The 21,309-nt window shown below is 38.5% G+C and overlaps 1 protein-coding gene across 1 annotated transcript; it reads left to right on the forward strand.

Annotated features, from left to right (window-relative positions):
* Nucleotides 1-946: 946 nt before the first annotated feature.
* LOC143854962 (E3 ubiquitin-protein ligase UPL3-like) lies at nucleotides 947-20,791 on the forward strand. Its single transcript, XM_077365112.1, has 18 exons — nucleotides 947-1,162; nucleotides 2,339-3,317; nucleotides 3,861-3,965; nucleotides 4,083-4,205; nucleotides 4,654-4,821; nucleotides 4,896-5,057; nucleotides 11,020-11,268; nucleotides 11,394-11,515; nucleotides 11,808-13,215; nucleotides 13,803-13,898; nucleotides 14,155-15,690; nucleotides 15,988-16,218; nucleotides 16,315-16,419; nucleotides 18,922-19,002; nucleotides 19,099-19,167; nucleotides 19,279-19,407; nucleotides 19,922-20,041; nucleotides 20,131-20,791. Exons 2-18 carry the CDS (start codon nucleotides 2,412-2,414, stop codon nucleotides 20,194-20,196), a joined length of 5,676 nt encoding a protein of 1,891 aa, XP_077221227.1. The 5' UTR covers nucleotides 947-1,162; nucleotides 2,339-2,411; the 3' UTR covers nucleotides 20,197-20,791.
* Nucleotides 20,792-21,309: the final 518 nt, after the last annotated feature.

Here is a 21,309-nt window from a genome sequence, read left to right on the forward strand (position 1 = left end):
TTGACCATGAAGTTTCATTTCTCATGATTCAATCCCCAACCCTAGATGGCTAAAGTGTTGGGGTCCAATCTTTTGCTACTATGAGGTATTTAGTACATTTCCATTCCACTCTGATCTTTCACAGTTTCCTTTTCATAAAGTTAGAAAAATAAACAAGAGATTAAGATAATGCCTAAGCAAACCTACTAAAAATCTGCGCCCTATATATCACACACTCTCTATATCTTTTTTATAGAAATAAATCGATGATTTACTTAATAACTAAGGAAATCTACTAATCATATAACCCCTCTTTATCTCACACATTGGATGCGTTTGAATTCTCGGAATAAGGAATTGGAATCAGCATCCCCGTTCCAATGTTGCTGGAATCAGAATACCACCTTTTGGGTGAGAAACAAATGGTAACAAGAAAACATGGTTTTAAATTTTGACTAAATTTTCAGATTTTCGGATTTCGGTCAAGACTGAAACCGAAATCCACAATACACAAAACGTTACATAATTTCAACCGAAATTTCGTCCGATATTTAAGGAATTTCAACCAAAAAATCTCAATTTTGTAGTAAGTAAAATATTATTTTAAATGATTTCATCGGATTTCGGTTTCGGTTTCAGTGAGGACTGAAACGCATTCCGAAACCGAAATTTGAAACCACGTATAAAACTACTCAATCTATTCCACCTTTTGCTTTTGTATTCTCTTCATACACCGAATCGGGCAGAATCAGAATAAGATGCCAATTCCGATTCCTGATTGGGGCAATCCAAATCTTCTTGAATTGTTATTATCTAATAAAATCTACCATTATTTAAAAAAAAAAAAAGGAAAAAAGAAGAAGAAGATTTGGGGCAATCCAAAAGAATTTCAATGTCCTTGGGTGTGGACATGTAACAAAACAAAAGTAAGCCAACTTAGAATTCTAGGTAGTAGGGGAGGGTCGGCTATAAGCCTATAACAACTAGGAAAACGTAGTTTAAGAAGGGTGAAAGGGGAGAGTCCTCACCGCCTGCAAAGCTTGAGAGATTCTTTCTAGGGTTCCTTATGAAAAATACAATTCACTCACGTCTCTCTGTTCTTTCACTCTCTCTATATAAATCTCTCCTTCACCCTCACTAAATTATTCTCTACGCATTCCTTACATCCTCTCAAGAAGAAAAGGTAAAAAAAAAAAACGAAATCTCTCTGTACTTTTCACACCCGAAACTGAGAGTCAAAACAAGGTAGAAAACTAGAAAGCACAATTTTTCTTATATTCCTTCATGAAAAAGGGAAAAAAATCCTCTTTTTTTTTATATATCTGATGTGAATTTTATTCTTATTATCCTAGGGTTTGTGTTCTTCTTTGTTTTTTTTTTTTTTTTTTTGTTTGAATTGGAATAAGAAAAGTGGTAATTTTATTTTTTCTTAATCTTCTGAACATTAGAGAGAGGTCGGATTATTGAATTTCTAGGGTTTTATTTTCTTTTTTCACAGTCTGCGTTTTGATAAGCTAGGGTTTGTGTTCTTCTTGTTTTTTGTTTGAATTGGAATCAGAAAAGAGGTAATTTTATTTTTCTTCTACTTCTGAACATTAGAGAGTGGTCGGATTATTGAATTTCTAGGGTTTTATTTTTCTTTTCGCAGTCTGCGTTTTGATAATCTAGGGTTTGTGTTCTTCTTCTTGTTTGTTTGAATTGGAATCAGAAAAGAGGTAATTTTATTATTCTTCTTCTTCTTCTGAACATTAGAGAGTGGTCGGATTATTGAATTTCTAGGGTTTTGTTCTCTTTTTTTTGTAATATGGGTTCTGTCAAGGTAGGTTTTTTTTCCCCCTTCTTCTTGTCTGTTTGAATTGGAATCAGGGAAGTGGAATGCTGATAAGCTAGTTTTTTTTTTTTTTTTTGTTATTCTTATTGTTTGTTTGAATTGGAATCAGGGAAGAGGAATGATGATAAGCTAGTTTTTTTTTTTGTTCTTCTTCTTGTTTGTTTGAATTGGAATCAGGGATGATTAATGCTGATGAGCTAGGGTTTTTGTTCTTCTTCTTGTTTGTTTGAATTGGATTTAGGGAAGAGGAATGCTGATAAGCTAGGGTTTTTTTGTTCTTTTTTTTTTATTTGAATTGGAATAAGGGAAGATGAATGCTGATGAGCTAGGTTTTTTTTTGTTATTCTTTTTGTTTGTTTGAATTGGAATCGGGGAAGATGAATGCTGATAAGCTAGGAAGAGGAGTGCTGATGAGCTAGGGTTTTTCTTCTTATTTTTGTTTGTTTGAATCGAAATCAGGGAAGAGAATGCTGATAAGCTACAGTTTTTTTTTTGGTTCTTGTTCTTGTTTGTTTGAATTGGAATTAGGGAAGAGGAATGCTGGAATTCATCGGATCAGAAGGAGTTTGATCGTCCTCTTCCAGACCGGAAGAGGCTTTGTATGGAAACGAGGAGTCGAAAGCGGGCGGAGGCCTCCTCAGCAGCCCTTTCTTCTCAGAACACCAACGCCCCTCAGCTCCGCTCCAGTAAGAGAGCCCGAATCTCCATCTCATCCCCCTCTGCCGGCCTACCCGTCATCTCCGGCGTCTCCACACGTTCCCGACAGAATTCCGCCTCAGCAATTGCCATGGATTCCACCACAGATTCATCTGCGTCCGCCTCCCGCCGCCAATCTCGTCGGAGTAAGAATCAGGGTTCTGATAGGGAGAAGGAATCGGATAAAGGGAAAGAGAAAGAGCCTGAAATTAGGGTTAGGGATCGGAAAGAGCCTGAAATTAGGGTTAGGGACAGGAAAGAGCCTGAAATTAGGGTTAGGGATAGGGATGCCGAAAGGAATTTGGGGCCGAGTATTGATGGCGGGGCTGACGATGATAATGACAGTGAGGACGGCATTGGAGTTCTCCACCAGAATTTGACATCTGCTAGCAGCGCGCTTCAAGGTCTTCTTCGGAAGCTTGGGGCGGGGCTGGATGATCTGATGCCATCTTCAACAGCGGCAGCTACGGCATCGTCGCACCAGAATGGGCGGCTCAAGAAGATCTTATCAGAGTTGAGAGCTGATGGGGAGGAAGGGCGTCAAATTGAGGCCCTGACAGAGCTTTCTGAGATGCTTTCAATTGGGACGGAGGATTCGCTGAGCACGTTCTCCATTGACTCATTTGTGCCTATTCTTGTTGGGTTACTCAATCATGAAAGCAATGCCGATATCATGTTGCTTGCTGCTAGAGCACTCACTCACCTTTGCGATGTACTGCCGTCGTCCTGCTCAGCCGTCGTGCATTATGGTGCCGTCTCATGCTTCTGCGCCCGGCTGCTCACCATCGAATACATGGACTTGGCAGAACAGGTGCCTCCTCTCTCTATCTTTTCCATTTTGGGTTAATTTTACTATCAGTTTTCTCGCTCATAGTAATAGCAAGCGCGCTTTTTGATATTATATGTCATTTGGAAAATTCAAAATCAGCAATTCCTCCGTTCCTTGTCATTTTACATGCTGTTTAGTTGCTATATTCGTGTTTATGTGTTAAAGACTCTGCTAGTTACAGTTTGGGTTAATGCTTTTTTTAAAAATAAAAAAAATGACAGTGTGGGTTAATGTTATTATCAATTATCTTGCTCGTTGTAATTGCAAGCTCGATTTTTTATATTACTTGTCAATTGGAAAATTCAAAATCACCAGTTCCTCATCATTTTACATTCTGTTTAATTGCTATATCCGTGTTTACATATTAAAGACATAGCCACTTGAGGGAGGTCCTTCATACCCTATAATGTAAACTTATTGTCTGCAATGCCTCTTCTTGTTAATATCTAACCTCCATTTGTGATGGTATGATTCATTTAAGGCACACTTTCTCTTGCTTACCTTATTTTATATATGCCCATGCAGTCTCTCCAAGCTCTGAAGAAGATATCCGAAGAACACCCAACTGCCTGTTTGCGTGCTGGTGCACTTATGGCGGTGCTATCCTATCTTGATTTTTTTCCGACTGGAGTTCAGGAAATGCCTTGCTCTAAAACTTTTATGCATTCAGTTGATAGCTTTATTGTCATTTGGAAATCAGTTATTTTTCCTATGGTCTGATGAGTTTTCTTTTATTTTGATGGCATTGTTCAGAGAGTGGCATTGTCCACCGCTGCAAATATGTGTAAGAAACTCCCAGCTGATGCAGCTGACTTCGTGATGGAGGCTGTTCCTTTGCTTACTAACCTTCTTCAATATCATGATTCAAAGGTAAGATGAATCCATTTCAGGTTGAATCTACAGACGCTCCTTATTCCTATGTCACAAATATCTCCGATATTTTCAAAATATCACATTTTTGTCGCGACATTTTGATAAAATGGCAAAATCCCGAATTAATCTCGAGATTTTAAATATATAGCGATATTTTCATTTTTATCATAAAATGTCGCGATAATATGACAATATTATCCTCATATTTTTAAGATGTTTTTTATTTTATTTTATTTCTTATCTTTAATATTTTTATATATTTTTAAATAATTTTATTTTTATTGTTTTTTCCTTTTATATCCCGAGATTTTCCTTTCCGAGAAATTCCTGAGAACAATATTTGTGACATAGCCTTTCTCTGTCTATCCTATTACAGTTTGCTCTCACTCCTACACACTTTTGTTTCATAAAAGTTCGACCCTTGTCATTTGGTATTAATTCACAGGTGTTAGACCATGCTTCCGTTTGCTTGACTCGTATAGCGGAGGCGTTTGCATCATCTCCTGAAAAATTAGATGAGCTATGTAATCATGGTTTGATTGCGCAAGCTGCCAGCCTTATTACCATTAGTAATTCAGGAGGCCAGGCATCCCTCAGCACACCTACATACACGGTAAATTCAAATGCATGAATTCATATTCCATTCTTCTTTTGAATGCCTTGATTGTGACTTCTTAAGCCATGCAGGGTTTAATCCGTCTTTTATCGACATGTGCAAGTGGATCTCCTTTAGGAGCCAAGACCCTCCTCCTCGTTGGAATCAGTGGCATTCTCAAAGACATTCTATCAGGCCCTGGTCTAGTTGCAAACATCTCCGTTTCTCCTGCTTTAACCAGACCCGCAGAGCAGGTACATGATGTTTCCTATCTTTTTGTCTTTTTTTTACATATTTTATAATGTATGGGTCATTTTAGCATTAAGACTAATCGTTGTGACCTATTTACCACATGGTGAGAGTTGTTCATATTCTGTATACCAATTGTGTGTCTGTGATCTGACTCTATTCTCATCATTATCTTCATGCTTTGTGCATCGCATACAAGTAAATCATGTATTTGGAATAGGTTCGAAGTGGACTCCCCCGTTTAATGATCTTCGTTGGCTTTGAAGTGGCCCCTTGGCTTCCGTTAATGAGCATAGAGAAATGCACGGCAGAGGTGCAGATCCACTTTCTCTACTTTAAGCCCACAGCCTCTCTTTTGTAGTGTCCTCATTAGCACCTCGCATAAATTTTCTCGAGGTCAAGTTTAATTAGCATACCGTGAGCCCTGGTGATTTTAACAGAGCCAGTGACTTCATTAGCCACCAGACCCACCACAATACCACCATCAAGAATTTGTCTACATTCCACAAAATCGGTTTGGCTGGAGCAACTAATGATGGCAGAAACCTTTGATTCTATTCTCCTTATGAACACTGATTGCAAGCCATAATGCTTCTGATCTATGCATATAGAAAATCTCTTCCTGGTCATTGATTCTGACCCACTCATTTCTTAGCCTTCTCCGAACTACATTACCACTTCAGAAAGGAAGCAATTTCTTCCCCTTGATCAATCTTGGTCTTTATTTTTTGCTTTCTTTCAGACAAGTTCTTTAAGTGAGCTTTATTCCAATTATGAAAATCTAGCTTTTTGAGCCTTGAACTTTTGAAAAAGACGAACCCTCGGGCTACCAGGGAAATTATTGATAAGCCCGCCATTCACTTACAAAATGTCTGAACTCGGGATGGGACAACCAAATTTGCATAAATTGGAAGGGAGCAGTCGCCTCAAATCATCCTTAGCATTGAGTGAAATAGAGCATGATTGGAGATAGGACACATGAGAACTCATCGACAAAAAAACTATCCAATGGACATAAGATTGTGTCAGCTTTACAACTAGACCGAGTGTATTCGCCCCATTGGAGCGACAAATCCTCTAAGTCGTGTGCAGCAATGAAGTCAACAAATTTTGACATTGTTGGAGAGAAAGTGGTAGCGAACAGTTTCTCTTCTAAGCCACCTGAGCGAGTTAAATTCCCTCTCTAGGGAGCTACCTATTAGCGAGGTAAGCCCAAAACCGTAGAGCTTCTCATCGAGTCATCACACTGGGCATTTGCAAGTCCCAACTTTCATTAACCAAGAGAAGGAATCAGCACTCAATTGTGCATGGTTTTAAATTTCAGCCGAAGTACCGAAATTTTGGCCGAAATACCGAAATTTCAGCCGACATACTGAAATTTCGGATTTCAGACGGCCAGGACTGACACCAAAAGTACATAAATCCCGCATACTTTTGCCGAAATTTACAAGATTTCCACTGAAATTTTAAAAACTTCCACCGAAATTTTAAGATTTCCACTAAAAGGGCGACCCAATGGCTCAGTGCACTAGACTCCCACCAATTGCGGGGTCTGGGGAGGGCTAGATGTACGCAGCCTTACCCTTGCTATGCAGAGAGGCTGTTTCCGTGACTCGAACCCATGACCACCAGGTCACAAAGGAGCAACATTACCGTCGCGCTGAAATTTCCACTGAAATTGCTGAAATTACTGAAATTTTTAAGATTTCCACGGAAATTGCCGAAATTACTGAAATTTCCACTGAAATCTTGTAAAATACAGAAATTGTTTTTCCGAATTTTATATGATTTTGGCCGAAATTTTGGTCGAAACAAGAAATTTTCAGTTTCGGTTGTGGCCGAAACCAACACCATTGAAATCCTTGATTGTGCTGCTATGGAGTATCTGTCCCTATCCCTATGGATCCAACTACCATGGTTTTTTTTTTGGGAAAAGTTTTTTATGGGTGATTAAAAATGTTGTGTCTCCATGCTTGTACCATGAAAATTCACATCATTCCATGGTAAGAAAGCATGCAGAAGCATGATTAATGTTGACTACCATGGTTTTAAATTTCCACGAAAACCAATACAAAACAACCGAAATGTTTTTGTTTTTATCCTCACCTAAACTTATACTGAAACCGAATTGCATACCAAAACCAAAACCGGAAGCTACCAGTGGTATGCTATATAGGTCTGTGTTATATAATTATGTTTATATAAATTAGATGTAACGACTGGTGTGTATAATATGTATAAATATTTATATGAATTACATGTGAAATGTGCTACACAGTGAATTATCAGGCATCTACCATAGTGGATGTTACTCAATGTTCGATGTTCTTAAACCACTATGTGTGATTTTTTTTTGCTTATGTGACGATTTTTAGTGAGTATTTGTGCTTATTCTAGTACTGCCTAGAATTTCATCTTAAATGCCCATCCTTTGAATATTTCAGTCAAAATTTCCATATGAAACTGACAGTTTCCATAGCACATATCGAGACTGAAATTTGGGTGCAATAGGAGCGTGTTTAGAGGGCATGGGAGAATTCTTCGACAATAAACTATCTAGTCTGAAGTCGTAAAAAAACAAACCAAAGGACATAAGATTGGGCCAGCTTTACCACTAGATCAAGTGTATTTGCCCCACTGGAGGGGCAAATCCATCAAGTCGTGGTCGGCAATGAAGGCGACAAATCTTGACGTAGTTGGAGAGAAAGTGGTAGAAAACAGTTTCTCTTCTAGCCACCTGAGCGAGTTAAAATCCCTCTCAAGGTGATTTACCTCTCAGGGTGGTAAGCTCAAACCATCGAGCATCTCATTGAGTCATCACACAGGACATTCACAACTATCATTAGCCAAGAGAAGGAATTAATACTCAAGTGTGATGATATGGAGTATGTCCCAATGGATTTGACTACCATAGTTTTAAATTTTCAAGAAAAACGATTTGAAACGGCCGAGATGTTTTCATTTTCATCTCATCGAAACATATACCGAAATTGAAATGCATACCGAAACCAAAACGGAAGTGTATTAGTGGTATACTACATCAGTATGTGTTGTATAATTATATTTATTATATGTAACGTGTGATGTATGTATTATGTATAAGGGAAGTGAGATATCCACCCCTTTTTTTAACTTGGGACAACCAGCTGCAGTGTATCTATGACTGCAGAGGGGCTGATGTACTTCACGTGGGAAGGATTCAACGGACCTGATTGCCACGCACACTGCAGCTGCCTGTCCCATGTAAGAAAAGGGGCGCATTTATCAGTTGCCCATGTATAATTATTTATATGAATTACATGTGAAATTTGGTACGTACTGAATTATCAGACGTGCACAAAAGTGTATGTCATTAGATGTTCGATGGTCTTAAACCATTATGGGTGATTTCTTTTGCTTATGAGATGATTTTTAATGTGTATTTGTGCTTATTCTATTACTCCCTGGAATTTCATCTTAGATGTCCAACATCTTCATATGTTTCCGTGATTTTACAGGATTTCTGCTAAAATTTCCATATGGAATAAACATGTTTCCATAACGCATATTGAAACTAAATTTTGATACTTTGCTGATTACCAGACAATATGGGTCCAAATCAGCTAAGTACGCCAAAGAGGTAGCAAGAAGGGATGATTGCTGCCTAGGTGTCTTCCCAAAAAGAATGAATTACGAGTGTTATCGATTGTAACAGACCCAATTTTATTTTTCATTAGAAGGATAAGGTTTGGTTTTGCAGACCTGATAATATCTCTTTTTTGCAATAGTATCTTCCTTCAGAGGCACACAAACTCATAACAATTGATTTATCTTTGTAAACAAACCAACCCCCCCTCCCCTTTCTTTCTCTTTCTCTACCTCCCTCAAACCATCACCACACACACGCAGAGAAGACGGTTTAGATTTGGACCTAAACTCATAGTTAATGGAAGACTCAAGCTTGACCAGCTCTCTACAACTTATTTTTTGGATGTTTCTGCAACCACATGACTTTAACATCATTTTAATACCCTAGATCTGCTTTAACAGAGCCAAGGACTTCATTAGCCACACAAGAGAGTAAAAATTGAAATCTTTATTCATTCCATCATTTTATCGTAGCATCCATAAAGGAAAAGTGCCCAATGGCTACTTATGTAGAAGGAAAACACTTCCAAAACAGGATTCCATTTGGAAAATAAAGAAGAAAGTGAATTGACCAATGATTTGGTATTTTCCGCAGTATTTTTTGTATTTCGTGGAGATTCGAGCTCACTTCCTTGTCTTCTTGCACATGCATCACATTGGTTTTACAAAATGGATTTATGTTTTCCTAGCAGGCCTTTATATATAAAAAAAGAACTAAAAAGTTATAAAATGCTAAACAAAAACCTAATATTTTTAGACTAAAATACCCTCTAATGACGTAAAGTCTCTCACCGCACTTGAAATTTTCGGAATGCATGTGGGGCCTATTTAAAACGTTCATAACTCAAAACTTATAGAACTTATGCGATTTTAATGGAAAATGACTACCACCCCCTTGAACTTATGTGATTTTGATGGAAAATGACTACCACCCCCTTTAACTTAAGAAAGCTTAAATAAAACTCTTAAAACTTAATAAAACTCTTTTAACATTAATGATAGACCCCATCTTCTTAACTCTTGATTCTCCATGATTTCTTGGATGGCTCCTCATCCGAACCATAGTTTCAAAACTCCCCCACGTCATCATGGACTCCCTTTTACCTTGGCCGCGTTCTTGTTTGAGTCCGCATTTTCCGTACACAGTCAATCAAAACTCCTTTGACTCTTTCGAGTTATGACCGCGGCAACCATGTACTCAGCCGTGTCAACCAATTACTCAACCACATCGTGGCGAGTCATTTTTTTTGAGGAATATCGTGCCGAGTCAATTACGATTTGATTTGGCTGTATTTCGACCCCCATCTGCATTTTGAAATATTGATAAGAACCCTAAGATCTAACTGTGAACAACAATGTAAGTAGGACCTATGAAACTCCAATGGACAGTCCAACTTGAAATGGATCGTGACCTAGACTCATAATGTAGGATCCAAAAAGCACCTTGAAACGGATCCGACCGATAAGGGATCCGAGCGGATAGTGACCAAGACATAGGCGGATATGATCCGAAGTGGATCCGTTGACACCCCTAGATTTTCTGTTCTGTTTCCATAAATTCTCTGATTATGGATTTGGGTAGGAAAACAAGAACTAGACTTTTGCCTAGACACCCCTAGATTTTCTGTTCTGTTTCCATAAATTCTCTGATTATGGATTTTGGTAGGAAAACAAGAACTAGACTTTTGCCTGTGTAAATCAACACATTTTTTTTTTTTGGTAGGTAAGCTGGGATTGAACCTCCGGCCCCAAGGTTGAAGAACAAAGCCTTGATCAGTTTGAGCTAGAGGCTCAACCCCAACATAAAAGTTATTATGGAGGGGAAAAAAATCTTATGGACTGTCCTTGTACTGATGATTCTAAAATCTGCTAAAATCTTGGTTACGCATTGGAGGTGGTGTTGTTCCTTCTGCTTGGAGTGTGGACAAACAACAAAGAGTTGTTTGGTTTGACATTCATAGAACCATCTACATGGAACCCAAATGCTTGCTATCTGATATTTAGGGCATTTTATTATGTGATTCACCCACCACCATGTTTCTTAGAATGCCAGAGAATGTGTGAAACACTCTTCTTATAAAAATATTTCCCCGGAATGCTTCTCAGCATGTTTTGAATGAAGTACTTATAGTTCCTTTTTCCTGTGCAAACTATTTTGAATATTTTTATTCTTAATCTTAGTATATTTTATGCATGGAGAATATGTTAAGGACTTTAATGAATTTTAATCGCAATCTGAAAAACAATCAAGGCGAGCGCTAGTGTTGGTAGGCATGAACCTCTCAGATTCTTACATATCATTTGGTTCTGAATTTTTCTAATTTCCATTCCATAAATTAGATTTTTGAGATTGTGAACCTTGCGGATGAGCTTCTTCCCCCACTGCCACAAGGAATCATTTTGCTTCCGACCTGCTCTAATTTTCTAGTGAAAGGGTCAGCTGTGAAGAAATATCCTGCCAGCAGCTCCAGCAACCAAGAGGACACTAATGGAATTATAGCCGAAGTCTCAGCCCGGGAGAAATTATTGCACGATCAACCTGAAATTCTACTGCAATTTGGAATGGACCTTCTTCCTGTTCTCATACAGGTTAGTGCTTTCAATGCAGTTGGTATCTGCCGCCTATGTTTTTTTTTTTTGAATGGTGCTATCTGCGACCTATTTTCTCCAATCAATTAATCATGGCACCCTTTTTTATTATTCTTGTGAAAAAGATCTATGGATCCAGTGTGAACGGCCCAGTTCGCCTTAAATGCCTCTCTGTTATTGGCAAGTTGATGTACTTTAGCACCGCTGATATGATCCAGTCTTTGCTTGCTGTAACCAACATATCAAGGTACCGGACACCATTTTTGCTTTGACATTTTTTTTTCTGGGAAATGTTATCCGCACAACCATATTTTGATATTTGCACAAACCCAGCTCTCTTTTCTTCTTTAATTGACTTGTAAGAGCTTTTCGGGAAATGTAATAACGTTTTGACAGCTCTTTAAATACTGAAAGACTAGATGGTTTGTGAAAATATCAAAATATGGTTGTGCTGATATCATTTCCCATTTTTTCTATGCTGTAAGATTATAATGGTCAAAAAGTTCAATTCCAAAATGTTTATGGTTGTTCATTTCCAGTTTCTTAGCGGGTGTATTATCATGGAAGGACCCACAAGTCTTGATTCCCGCTATTCAGATTACAGAGATTCTTATGGAGAAACTTCCTGGATCTTTCTCAAAGATGTTTGTAAGAGAAGGCGTGGTTCATGCACTAGATGCACTTATATTGCCAGATTCTTCTAATACTGTTCCGGCTCAAGCATTATCTGTAGAAAAGGATAAAAAATCTTATCCTGGAACAACAACACGTTCTCGGCGATCTCGAAAACATACTGTTTGTTCAAGCACAGATGGAAATTCTTTGGAAGAACCAAAAAGCTCTACTCCTGGAAGTATTGGGTCGCCCCCGACTCCATTGGAAGTGCCAGTTGTTAATTCTAGTCTTCGTGCTGCAGTCAGTGCCCGTGCCAAAACTTTCAGAGATAAATATTTCCCAGCTGATCGTGAGGTTGGAGTGACAGATGATATTCTACACTTGAAAGATCTTTGCTTGAAGCTGAATTCCAGTGTTGAGGATCCCAAGACTAAAGTGAAGGCCAAGTCCAAAGCCTCTGGACTTCACCTGACTAGTTCTTCTGCTAACAACGAGGAGCACTTGGTCAGAGTTTTATCCGAGATGCTATCAGAGCTAGGCAAAGGCGATGGGGTATCCACATTTGAGTTTATTGGTAGTGGAGTTGTTGCAGCTTTGCTAAATTACTTTTCTTGTGGAACTTTTTCCAAGGAAAGGATCTCGGAGGCTAACTTGCTCAAGCTTCGCCAACAGGCACTTCGAAAATTTAAATTATTTATTACTGTTGCCCTTCCTGCCAGTGTTAAGGAAGGTCATGGAGCTCCAATGACTATCTTAGTTCAGAAGCTTCAAAATGCTTTATCCTCCTTGGAACGGTTTCCAGTTGTACTGAGCCATTCACCTAGGTCATCTAGCGGAAATGCACGTCTCTCATCAGGAATAAGTTCATTATCACAGTTATTAAAATTGCGGTTATGTAGGGCACAAAGTGACCGGTCTCTCCGTGATTATTCTTCTAATGTTGTACTCATTGATCCTTTGGCAAGTTTAGCAGCTGTTGAAAAATATCTTTGGCCAAGAGTTCAACGAGGGGATTCCGGGCAAAAGCCCTTAACTTCTCCTGGAAATTCTGAACCCGGGACAACACCTGCACCATCTACATCCGCTCCTGCCTCTTCTGTTCGTCGTCATTCTACTAGGTCTAGGTCTAGGTCGTCAGTAACAATAGGCGGTGCAGTACGAAAGGATCATAATGAAGGGCAAGCAAGCTCAGCTAAGGGGAAGGGTAAAGCTGTTCTGAAATCTGATACTGATGAGGCAAGAGGACCTCAAACAAGAAATGCTGCACGTAGGAGAGCTGCTTCAGATATAGGTGCACAAATGAAACCTGCACATGATGATTCTAGCTCTGAGGTATGTTTTTTTTTTTTTTAAAATAGTAGCTCTTAGGTATGCTTACTTTAGCAACTGCTGTTTTTCACTTTAAATGGTGATCTTACTTATTGAAGTATTCTCGTGCATGCCAATAAGTTTTTGGGCTCAAATTATGTTCTATGTTTGGATTTTTCACATAGCCTTTTGGATGGCCTTGCTGATTCAAACTGGTTGTCTGTCAAGTTAGAATTAATTTATTTGTTAATCTGTTTTTACACCATTTATCCTGTCAATATGAGGCTTGGTCAAGGGAGATGACTGGTGCTGATGAAATGTGGTGCACCTCATTTCTGGTATCCTAAAAATTATCTACTGTTCTTGTTGCATTTCGGTCAGAATGCATGTTTTTCGCCATTCTTATACATGTCTTGACTGTCTCAAACTGCTATTTTGTATTCTTCTCTTACAGGCTCGGCGTATGTTTTAAATTGTACTTATCTTTGATTTGATGCTTTTTATTATTGATCCATGTTTTTCCTGTGATCAATTATAACCTTATTTTCTTACAATGCCGGGCCCTATTTTGTGCACCATCATACAAACTTTACTGTGTCTGTGTTCTGTAGGATGAGGAGTTGGACATCTCTCCTGTTGAGGTTGATGATGCATTATTGATTGAAGAGGATGATATCTCAGAGGATGAAGATGACGACCATGACGAAGTATGCTGTCTAACATTTGTTTTCTTCCATTTCAAAAAAAAAAAAAAACAGTTTGTTTTCTTTTGTTGTTTGCTTGCTTTAAATTGCGGAGAGTGAAACATTTTCTGTACCTTTAGAATATTCATGCCTTGTAACTTGGACTATGCTTATTAATCTTCACTTAATTAACATGGATTTATTCAATATATTAGTTCTTTCCTGGTAAATCTCATTGAATTTTTCCCTGATGGATACTGTGTTTTTCATTCTTCTTCAGGTGCTAAGAGATGACTCTGTTTACGTACCGGAAAAGGTACATGATGTTAAACTGGGAGATTCAACTGATGATGGTACAAGTGATAGCCAGACAAATCCTTCTGGTTCTAGTATCAAAGTTGCCTCAGTTGGAGGCATGGAGTCTGCTGAATTTAGAAGTGGGATCTCTATTGGTTCAAATGGTGCAATGTCATTTGCTGCTGCAGCAATGGCTGGGCTTGCGTCTGCAAGTGGTAGAGGTATTAGGGGTGGTAGGGATCAACATGGGCTTCATTCAAATGGGCCTCCAAAATTAATATTTTCATCTGGTGGGAAACAGCTTAACAGGCATTTAACTATATATCAAGCGATCCAACGCCAGCTTGCACTCGATGAAGACGATGATGAAAGGTATAATGGCTTGGATTCTCTGTCTAATGATGGTAGCAGGCTCTCCGGTAATATTTATACTATCACATATCAAAAGGCAGACAACCAAGTTGATAGGACTTCGGCCGGAGTTTCTACTTCTACTCCTCTACCAAAATTCGCCAAAGTCAGCTCCGCTTCCATTTCCACTGTCGACAATTCATGGAAACAAACCTCACTTCTGGATAGCATCTTGCTAGGGGAGCTTCCCTGTGATATGGACAAATCTAGTCCTACTTACAACATTTTGGCCCTACTGCGAGTATTAGATGGTCTTAATCAGTTATCACCTCGCTTAAGAGCGCATGCAATATCGGATGATTTTTCAGAGGGGAAGATTTCTAGTCTAGATGAACTTACTGCCACAACTGGCTCCAAAGTTCCTCCCGAAGAATTTATCAATACCAAGCTCACCCCCAAATTGGCACGGCAAATCCAGGATGTTCTAGCATTGTGTAGTGGGAGTCTCCCTTTATGGTGTTCCCAGTTGACCAAAGCCTGCCCGTTCCTGTTTCCTTTTGAGACGAGGAGACAATATTTTTACTCAACTGCCTTTGGATTATCTCGCGCATTGCATAGAATTCAGCAGCAACAGGGTGCCGATAGTCATGGCTCGACAAATGAAAGAGAGGTCCGTGTTGGCAGGTTACAACGGCAGAAGGTCCGTGTTTCCAGAAACCGTATATTGGATTCTGCGGCAAAAGTGATGGAGATGTATTCTAGCCAGAAGGCTGTTCTTGAAGTAGAATATTTTGGTGAGGTTGGCACAGGATTGGGACCCACTCTGGAGTTTTATACTCTTCTAAGTCATGGCTTGCAAAAGGTTGGACTGGAAATGTGGAGGTCTAATTCTTCATTAAAGATGGCTGAGATGGAAATTGACGGCGGTGAACAGAAAAACAGAAAAAATGTTTATCTTTCTGATGGAAGCAGAGATTTCATACAAGCTCCTCTTGGTTTGTTTCCTCGTCCGTGGCCACCTAATGCAGATGCTTCTGATGGTAGCCAATTTTCTAAAGTAATTGAATATTTCCGGCTAGTTGGACAAGTGATGGCAAAAGCTCTTCAAGATGGACGGCTTTTAGACCTTCCACTGTCAACAGCATTTTATAAGCTCGTTCTGGGTCAAGTAAGATATCTACAGACTCTTATACTTTTTGCAGTCTTTTAGTTGGTGATGTTCCATTTACTTTTAAAGTTTTTTGTATCCCTTTAATGATATCAGCACAACCATATTTGGATATTTTCACTACCCTATCTTGTCTTTTAGTGTTTAAAGAGCTGTCAAAAGGTGATTACATTTCCCAAAAAGCTCTCACAAGCCAATTAAATAAGAAAAGACATCGGGGTTTGTGCAAATATCAAAATATGGTTTGGCTGATAACATTTTCCATCTTAAAAATGTGACTGTCCTAATTATCTGCAGGAGCTTAATTTGCATGATATTCTTTCATTTGACTCCGAGTTTGGGAGGATTTTGCAAGAAATGCAAGTTCTTGCTTGCCGGAAACAATATCTGGAGTCAATGGGTGGTGTTGATCGGAAGGCAATCGGTGATATGCGTTTCCGTGGTGCTCCTATTGAAGATCTCTGTCTAGATTTTACACTTCCGGGATATCCGGATTACTTCCTAAAACAAGTGGGGGAAAGCACAATGGTATTCTTCTAGACAAACCTTGAACGGTATGGTGTATTTTTGGTTTGGTGCCTTTATGTTGGGAGTTTCCAGATGCATTGAGGTTTTCTTGTGCAGGTTGATGTGTATAATTTGGAGGACTACGTTTCTTTGGTGGTTGATGCGACTGTGAAGACTGGAATTATGCAACAAATGGAAGCATTTAGAGCTGGGTTCAACCAGGTATAATTATGTATTTGTTTATTATATATATATATATATATATATATTATATGATTTTTCTAACTTATTTTTAGTTTTTTAAAGCATAATTTTGAATTAAAATTATAGCCCACTTCTTGTAAATATTTAGTTTTAAATGATGTCTTCATGCCTGCAGAAGCATATTGAGATAATGCATGCTGAAAATTGTTATCAGCAAGGACTTTGCCGATTTTTTAGTCTGCCAATCCATGTAAAAGGTTTTGGCATTTTGAAATGAGTAGGGAAAATAACAGGAGGAAAGAAGTAACTAAGGCAATGGATTTTGTGAAAAGGAATCTCAGAAAAAAGGGCGGCCCAGTGCACGAGGCTCCCGCCGTTGCGGGGTCTGGGGAGGGCTAGATGTACTTAAAATGGAATCTCAATTAATAATATATTTATTTTGGGGGGCTAAGTTTGAATTCAATTGTTAGAGTACTTAAAATGCAACACCTACTTAAGTTAGGAAAAAGTCCAAAACTGAGAAATATCATGTTAAGGATATGTTCAATATGTTTGACCATATGTTCTAGTCGCTTTCAATGATTTGAAATTAAGAACAAACTTTAGAACATTTGTTTATGGATTTGGGGAGCCTATGGACCCTTCATTTAAGCATTGAACCATGTAGAAGAATATGATAGGTCCCACACTAGATGAAGGGAAGAGTTCCTAACTCAACTCAACTCAACTCAACTAAGCCTTTGTCCCAAACTAGTTGGGGTCGGCTATGAAGCGGTCACTAATCAGATAATTGCAATATGACCATTCACTAACACATAATTACAGCATGGCCATTATTGATGATAGGCTACATGACTTCTCTCAATTTCCATAGTCACTTCTTAATAAGAGATTTGTTGCTCATGTAAAGCAAGCCAATCCTTAACCCACTACACATTTTAAGCCTACAAATATCCTCCCATTTCACAAGGATACTTCTTTCTTTTACATTCCTCCTTAGCTTCCCAAAGAAAGTCCCTTTGGAGATTTTCAATTTTCTTCCTAACAACAACCAAATTTTTTATGGAGAGGTATAAAGTCAAGAGATCCTTTAATATATATATAAAGTCAAGAGATTTAACAGAGCCGACTTAATGAGTGTGAGTCGCACATGAAAGGACAAACAACACTTCTTCCAATAGACTAGCTTCTTCTCTATGCATTCCACGACCGGGTCCCTTGGAGTCTTGGAGGGGATACCAATCCAAGAGGGAGCCTCCTTTTTTTTTCCCTGAAAAGTGCCATTTTTTTCAAAACACCATTAACAGAGTTACATCATCGGGGACAACATGTCCCCAAGAGGGAGCCAATTTTACAGCCAATGGAAACCTTTGGCTCACTCTCCTGATTTTTGCTTGTGTTGATATCCACAATAAGGCTCGTATTGGTATTTTTCTTTAAAACTCAAACACTTCTTCAAACTATTAAAGAATTAACCTTAGGCTTTTTATGTGAGTCTCAAAAGCCACACCTTTCCATCCTCACAGGAAGCCTACTAAGGGCCGCCTCCACCAAAGTAAAGAGGAAGGGTCATAAAGGGGCCACCTTGCCTCAAGCTAGGAGAAATCTTGAATAACCCCACCTCTTGAAGATATATGGAAGTGAGGAGAGTAAATACAACCTCGCACTAATTTTATCCAAATGGCCTCCAAGGCCCATTTTTCTTAGAAGATCGATGGAAAATCCCAATCCATGTAGTCATATGCCTTTCATATCTATTTTACAAACGGTACCCTGTCTACAATTTTTTTCCTCAAGACACTCATTGGCAATGTGAAATACTCAAAGCACTCCCCTTAGCCTCTTCCCGGATCTTCACAGAGATTTTTTAGATGCTGTCCTCTAACATAATATGCTTAAAATATTTAATTGTGATGTCACAAAAGTGGCACCACATTCCACGCTTACCATCTTCAAAAAAAATTCTTTAGGACATTCCAAATATCATTCTTGTTCATATCCGTCTTTTCTTAAAAGAACACCATGATGAATCCGTCTGACCCCACTGGTTTATATCTATTTAGTGAGAGAACTGCTCACATAATTTCTTCCTCAAAAGCTCTTTCACGATTACAAGCACTTTCCTCCGGGATAGAAGGAAAACCCCCGTAAGCTTTGAACTCCTATGCGTATCTTTGAGTAATGCTTCTTCTTTTTTTCTTTTTTTTTTATAGAATGGTTTGAGTAATGCTTCTTGTAGAACTCTAAAATAGCATCTTTGACAACCTCACCCCTTCCCCCTTTTTTTATCTTCCACAAGTGACCCATTAACCATCAAGCACTTGGAGTTATAAGTGAATCCCGTCTCAGTCCATGGGGTTTAAAAACATTTCTGAGGGCCTATGTGCTGGTCTGCTTAAGTGTTCTGTAATCATTCTATAGATATATGTCGACTTTGAACTGTTCTTGCATATTTCTCTGCTGGGCATCTCTATATGTTGAGATTGAAAGTTTTATGGCTCCTACGAAAAAAATGTTCAGGTCTTTGACATCACGTCTCTGCAAATATTCTCTCCACACGAACTGGACTACTTACTCTGTGGCCGCAGAGAGATGTGGGAGGTAAGTTTTTACCATATTATGTTCTTATACTATGATTTTACCACGTGGCTCGCCTATTGGGTGCATTTTCAAATAATCCCTGCTATCTCTTTACAGGCTGATACACTGGTGGATCATATAAAATTTGATCATGGATACACTGCTAAGAGCCCCGCAATTGTTAATGTATGTGTCCACTCCCCAAATCTGGAGAGTCAGATTTTCATTCAGGAGTTTATATTCATTTTTCTCATCGTCTAAATTTGAAATTCTGCTTTCTTGTTACTGATGCTTTAGTTACTGGAGATAATGGGAGAGTTCAACCCAGAGCAACAACGTGCTTTCTGCCAGTTTGTAACTGGTGCACCTAGGCTTCCCTCTGGTGGTTTGGCTGCGCTAAATCCAAAACTGACCATTGTCAGGAAGGTATTATGTGGACGACTCATCTAGACTGACATTGAGGGTTTATGTTTCCTGTAGCTTTTATTTGGTGTAAGCCCGCATAGTCCAGTATTTTTCAAAAAGTACTGTACAGCTTACACCATGGGATGATCCAAGCCATCCATTTGATGGGCCACAACGTAAATAGGATGTGCCTTAAAAATCATTTCCATAGGATGATCCCAACCCTCCATCTATATAGGTTTTCATAGGCAGTTCCTCTACAGATCAGAGGGCTAGGATAATCTTATGGAAATGATTTTTTGGGCACAGCTTATTTACATTGTGGCCCATCAAATGGGCAGTTTGGATCATCCCATGGTGTAAGCCGTACAGTACTTTTTGAAAAATACTGGACTATATGGGCTTACACCAATATAAAATCTCATGTTTTCTGTACCATCATTTTTACTTTTCCACAAAGCATAGCTCTCAGTGGGCTGTCTGGCATATTAATATTTTTCTGTGTTGATACCTCAATTTTTTCATCGGGCCACAGCATTCCTCGACTACGAACACAGCATCAAATGGAACTGGGCCGTCTGAATTGGCTGACGATGATTTGCCAAGTGTTATGACCTGTGCTAATTATCTCAAGCTTCCTCCCTATTCAACCAAGGTCTAATCCCGTCCTTTTTATTAATAATTTGAGACCTTTAATATGTTTTTCATGATCCTGCTTACAAAGCCCTATTTTACTATTTTCAGGAAATTATGTACAAGAAACTACTTTATGCCATCAGCGAAGGTCAGGGATCATTTGACTTGTCCTAAGTCAGAGTATTGTGACTAACCAATCCTTTAACATATTGCGGTACGTCGGGTCATTCCAGTTCATGCTTTTAGTTCTGCTGTCAAAAGTTGCATCTTTCCAGTCTACTCTTCAAACGGTTTCTTACCGGTGCCCACCTCAAGTGGAGTCATTGAGGTCAATTCTTCTATTTTGTTTTCTTCCTTGAAAGCCATGGCACTTCTTGGGTTGGAAGGAATTCTCGATGTGTCGTTCTTCCTGTAAATTCTCAGTCATCTTGCAGCGTGACCCGCCCCGAAATTATTCTTTTCTTTTCATGATCCCTTTTTAATTATTCAATAATGTTTGTTTCTCGCTTTCAGTTGAATACAAGTTATTATTTTCTCTCACTCAGTCAAATATATATGATACTGAAGGTTAGTTTAACTTGACTTGCTACTTGTTTAAGAAGCTTCAAAATAGGGGAAATCAGAGATCTCTGCTAATGCCTGTAAAGAAATGCTGAAACTCTTTTCCAGTTTTTATGAATCTCTCCAAGCTTACTGGCAGAGCTTGAAATTGTAATTGACAGACTCAGATAGAAAGGGGGAATATAATCCTTAAATTAATTTTGTGTTAGTTTCATAATGTGCATTAAACTTCTTTTTTTCCCATTTGGTCTACTTTTATGATACTATTTGGTGAGGCAAATGTTTGGAAAATTTTCATGAATTTATTTTTAACATTTATATTTATTATGGTAAATGACATTAGCACAACCATTTTTTGATATTTGCACCAATCCATCTCATCTTTTATTATTCAAATAGCTGTCAAAGGTTATTATTAAAGCCCTAAAAGCTAACACAAGCCAATTAAAAAAAGAAAAGACTAGCTAGGTTGGTGCAATTGTTAAAACATGGTTGTGCTGATATAATTTTCCATCTTGTTTTGATAATGGTACTCCTTGCTTAGTTAGACAATTTGGACAAATACAAGTGTAAAATAAAGAAAATGAGTGCCATTATTGAAACAAGAGAATGCAGATATCTTTTACTACTCTATTATATGTAGCTTTAGAAAATGTTCCTTCTCTTGGTTGTCAATTTTGATCGGAAGACATTCAAATCAAAGTTATTTCATATGTCTTTTAAATT

The sequence above is a fragment of the Tasmannia lanceolata genome, unplaced genomic scaffold (assembly GCF_043159265.1).
Source record: "Tasmannia lanceolata isolate RefF3 unplaced genomic scaffold, GAP_Taslan_0.1 ptg000020l, whole genome shotgun sequence".
NCBI lineage: Eukaryota > Viridiplantae > Streptophyta > Magnoliopsida > Canellales > Winteraceae > Tasmannia > Tasmannia lanceolata.